The sequence below is a fragment of the Nerophis lumbriciformis genome, linkage group LG07, assembly GCF_033978685.3.
Source record: "Nerophis lumbriciformis linkage group LG07, RoL_Nlum_v2.1, whole genome shotgun sequence".
Taxonomy (NCBI): Eukaryota; Metazoa; Chordata; class Actinopteri; order Syngnathiformes; family Syngnathidae; genus Nerophis; species Nerophis lumbriciformis.
The window spans coordinates 7,907,501-7,911,487 of record NC_084554.2 but is presented as its reverse complement, the minus strand read 5'-3'; the positions used below and the strand labels follow the sequence as shown (position 1 = coordinate 7,911,487).

The 3,987-nt window shown below is 47.3% G+C and overlaps 1 protein-coding gene across 1 annotated transcript in view; it reads right to left on the bottom strand.

Annotated features, from left to right (window-relative positions):
* Positions 1-823: 823 nt before the first annotated feature.
* LOC133609859 (major histocompatibility complex class I-related gene protein-like) overlaps positions 824-3,987 on the bottom strand; it is a 13,103-nt gene continuing 9,939 nt past the window's right edge. The window contains exons 2-4 of the mRNA XM_072913594.1: positions 1,721-2,029; positions 1,482-1,555; positions 824-850 (exon numbers count right to left, since the gene is read on the bottom strand). Coding sequence (XP_072769695.1) covers positions 824-850; positions 1,482-1,555; positions 1,721-2,029 — 410 coding nt within the window. The remainder of the gene's footprint in view (positions 851-1,481; positions 1,556-1,720; positions 2,030-3,987) is intronic.

Below are 3,987 nucleotides of genomic sequence, written 5' to 3'. Positions count from 1 at the left end.
GCTGACTAGGAGATAAACACAAACGCAAACAAACCATGTGACACCTGACGTGACAGGTCGTCACAGAAACGAGGGATGGATCTGAAGTTTATCGAGAGACTTAAGTGTTGAAAGTAAAAAAATAAATACATTTTTAAGGCATTTTTTGATTGTCATTGTTCAAAAAATAATGAATTAAAATCAATGATGTTATGAATTATTGACCTATTTAAGATTGCAATTACGTTTAGTAAATATTATTATTTAGTGGTTTTGCCATAACAAAACAGGGTTTTGACAAAAAGGGCATAAAATGTTAAAAAAAAGAATATGATATGGACAGATAAACCTGCAACTGATCTAGGGATTTAATTGTTGAATGAAAAAATACAAGATAAATAAAAATGAGCTATTTCTACCATTGTTATGAGCGAGAGCCTTCCTGGTCGCCAAGAAAGCAGTGCGAGGCGAGTGTAGAACAAACGGATTTATTGACAGAGATGTGACACAATGTGATATTGATCATAAGCAGCGGCCATTCAAAGAAAGAAGAAATCCTCGTCATGATGTCAAGGCCATTAAACGTGAGCCCCGAATGATTTTCTAGCCACCAACGTTTGATGTTGAAAGTATTTTAACGGCCAAAGAAGAATAGATGGAATAGCGTGAGGAGCAGTGGGATGAAGAACAAAGCACATCTCCATGACGTCCCTCAGCGATGGAGACATCTCTCTGTGTTCCAGTGCACAAAGCATCCTGGAGGAAGAAGATGACTCAGCACATTCCCAACAGAAGCAAGTTGAACATCATCTTCACACAAGAACATTTGGAGGTGCAGACTTACTCAGCCTTCAGCCGCCACCTTCTTGAGCTGCGGGACAAACGTAAACGGTGAAGGAAGAACATCCAGAAGGTGCCTCGTCACTCACATCAGATCTTTGAGGTGTGACTTGGAAACATGAAGAAGCAGAGTGCTGCTCTTCTACTTCCTGACTAGGATACCTTCTTGATGAGTCAGCACACTTGAGGTCTCATTTGGCTGATCCTCATCATGAGGACTCATGTCAAACGTGAGATATGCCACACTTTGTATTGCGTGTGCTCACAGGAGGGTCTTTTATTGTGAAGGAGTCAGCTCAAGTTGGGATTTTCAGGCTAAACTTGTAACAAAGGTCCACATCAGACCTCCATGTGAGTGACGCTTCACCACGGCTTTGTTTCTTGCGGCTCAAAGAAAAGATGTTTTACTTACGAGCTGCATCGTACTGGGCTGAAATGAAAGTGAAACAAGGTGAAATGGACTTTTTCCTCACGTGTTTCTATGTGAGAGTGTGCGCTCTGTCTCTGTGGATCTTTGAGTGTTTGGCTGGAAGGCAACTAAAACATGCAGCCCGGATGAAAGCATCAACTCACGGCCTGGACCGAGAAGAAGAAGAAGAAGAAGAAGACGGAGGACATTGGTGTCCCTCACCTTGTCTGTTTCTGTGACGCCTGACCATGACGATGATGATGGCCGCCAGGACGGCCGCCACAGCGACGACCGCCGCCGTGGCAGCGAGGGCGACGCTCCAGTTGTCTGTGGAGAGCAAAAAAGCACAAGTGGAGTGACAAAGCATGAAGAGGAAACCTTCATGACTACTTTGCATGCAGACGTGAAGCGTTGTCATGGTGACATGGATCAATAATGGTGACAGGTGGACTTGTGATGGGAAACATCTCCAACTAAATGTGTCTTTCTCACCTTCATGGCTTGCGTTGCTCAGGATGCTTCTTCTCTCCAGCTTGGTGACCAGGTCCTCCTTGACGCCAGACAGCTGGAACACACATTCGTACTTGCCCTCCACCTCGGCCGTCACCTCCACTTTCAGCTCCACCGACATCTGGAAGGTTCCGTCGTGGTTGGGGAGCAGCTCTCCGTGCTCCACGTCCTCGAATATCTGCTCGCCGTCTTTCCTCCAAAACAGGTCGGCTAAGTCGGGGTAGAAACCTGTCGCCATGCAGGTGACTGGAGAGGATGGCGTCTTCTGGAGGAGGAACACCTCTGGAAGCTCTGCACAGGAAGTGATGTCACGTGTGAACAGAAGACAACGTGGGGGGAAGGTGTGGATGGAGGTAAAGATGGAGAGAAGGTGTGGATGGAGGTAAAGATGGAGAGAAAGTGTTGATGGAAGTAAAGATGGAGAGAAGGTGTGGATGGAGGTAAATATGGAAAGGAGGGATGGATGGAGGTACAGATGGAGAGAAAGTGTTGATGGAGGTAAAGATGGAGAGAAGGTGTGGATGGAGGTAAAGATGGAGAGAAGGTGTGGATGGAGGTAAAGATGGAGAGAAGGTGTGGATGGAGGTAAAGATGGAGAGAAGGTGTGGATGGAGGTAAAGATGGAGAGAAGGTGTGGATGGAGGTAAAGATGGAGAGAAGGGGTGAATCAAGGTAAAGATGGAGAGAAGGTGTGGATGGAGGTAAAGATGGAGAGAAGGTGTGGATGGAGGTAAAGATGGAGAGAAGGTGTGGATGGAGGTAAAGATGAAGAGAGGGTGTGGATGGAGGTAAAGATGGAGATAAAGATGGAGAGAAGGTGTGGATGGAGGTAAAGATGGAGAGAAGGTGTGGATGGAGGTATAGATGGAGAGAAGGTGTGGATAGAGGTAAAGATGGAGAGAAGGTGTGGATGGAGGTAAAGATGGAGAGAAGGTGTGGATGGAGGTAAAGATGGAGAGAAAGTGTGGATGGAGGTAAAGATGGAGAGAAAGTGTGGATGGAGGTAAAGATGGAGAAGAGGGGTGGATGGAGGTAAAGATGGAGAGAAGGTGTGGATGGAGGTAAAGATGGAGATGAGGGGTGGATGGAGGTAAAGATGGAGAGAAGGTGTGGATGGAGGTAAAGATGGAGAGAAGATGTGGATGGAGGAAAAGATGGAGAGGAGGGGTGGATGGAGGTAAAGATGGAGAGGAGGGGTGGATGGAGGTAAAGATGGAGAGAAGATGTGGATGGAGGAAAAGATGGAGAGGAAGGGTGGATGGAGGTAAAGATGGAGAGAAGGTGTGGATGGAGGTAAAGATGGAGAGAAGGTGTGGATGGAGGTAAAGATGGAGAGAAGGTGTGGATGGAGGTAAAGATGGAGAGAAGGTGTGGATGAAGGTAAAGATGGAGAGGAGGGGCGGATGGAGGTAAAGATGGAGAGAAGGTGTGGATGGAGGTAAAGATGGAGAGAAGATGTGGATGGAGGAAAAGATGGAGAGGAGGGGTGGATGGAGGTAAAGATGGAGAGGAGGGGTGGATGGAGGTAAAGATGGAGAGAAGATGTGGATGGAGGAAAAGATGGAGAGGAAGGGTGGATGGAGGTAAAGATGGAGAGAAGGTGTGGATGGAGGTAAAGATGGAGAGAAGGTGTGGATGGAGGTAAAGATGGAGAGAAGGTGTGGATGGAGGTAAAGATGGAGAGGAGGGGTGGATGGAGGTAAAGATGGAGAGAAGGTGTGGATGGAGGTAAAGATGGAGAGAAGATGTGGATGGAGGAAAAGATGGAGAGGAGGTGTGGATGGAGGTAAAGATGGAGAGAAGGTGTGGATGGAGGTAAAGATGGAGAGAAGGCGTGGATGGAGGTAAAGATGGAGAGAAGATGTGGATGGAGGAAAAGATGGAGAGGAGGGGTGGATGGAGGTAAAGATGGAGAGGAGGGGTGGATGGAGGTAAAGATGGAGAGAAGGTGTGGATGAAGGTAAAGATGGAGAGGAGGGGTGGATGGAGGTAAAGATGGAGAGAAGGTGTGGATGGAGGTAAAGATGGAGAGAAGATGTGGATGGAGGAAAAGAGGGAGAGGAGGTGTGGATGGAGGTAAAGATGGAGAGGAGGGGTGGATGGAGGTAAAGATGGAGAGAAGATGTGGATGGAGGAAAAGATGGAGAGGAGGTGTGGATGGAGGTAAAGATGGAGAGAAGGTGTGGATGGAGGTAAAGATGGAGAGAAGGTGTGGATGGAGGTAAAGATGGAGAGAAAGTGTGGATGGA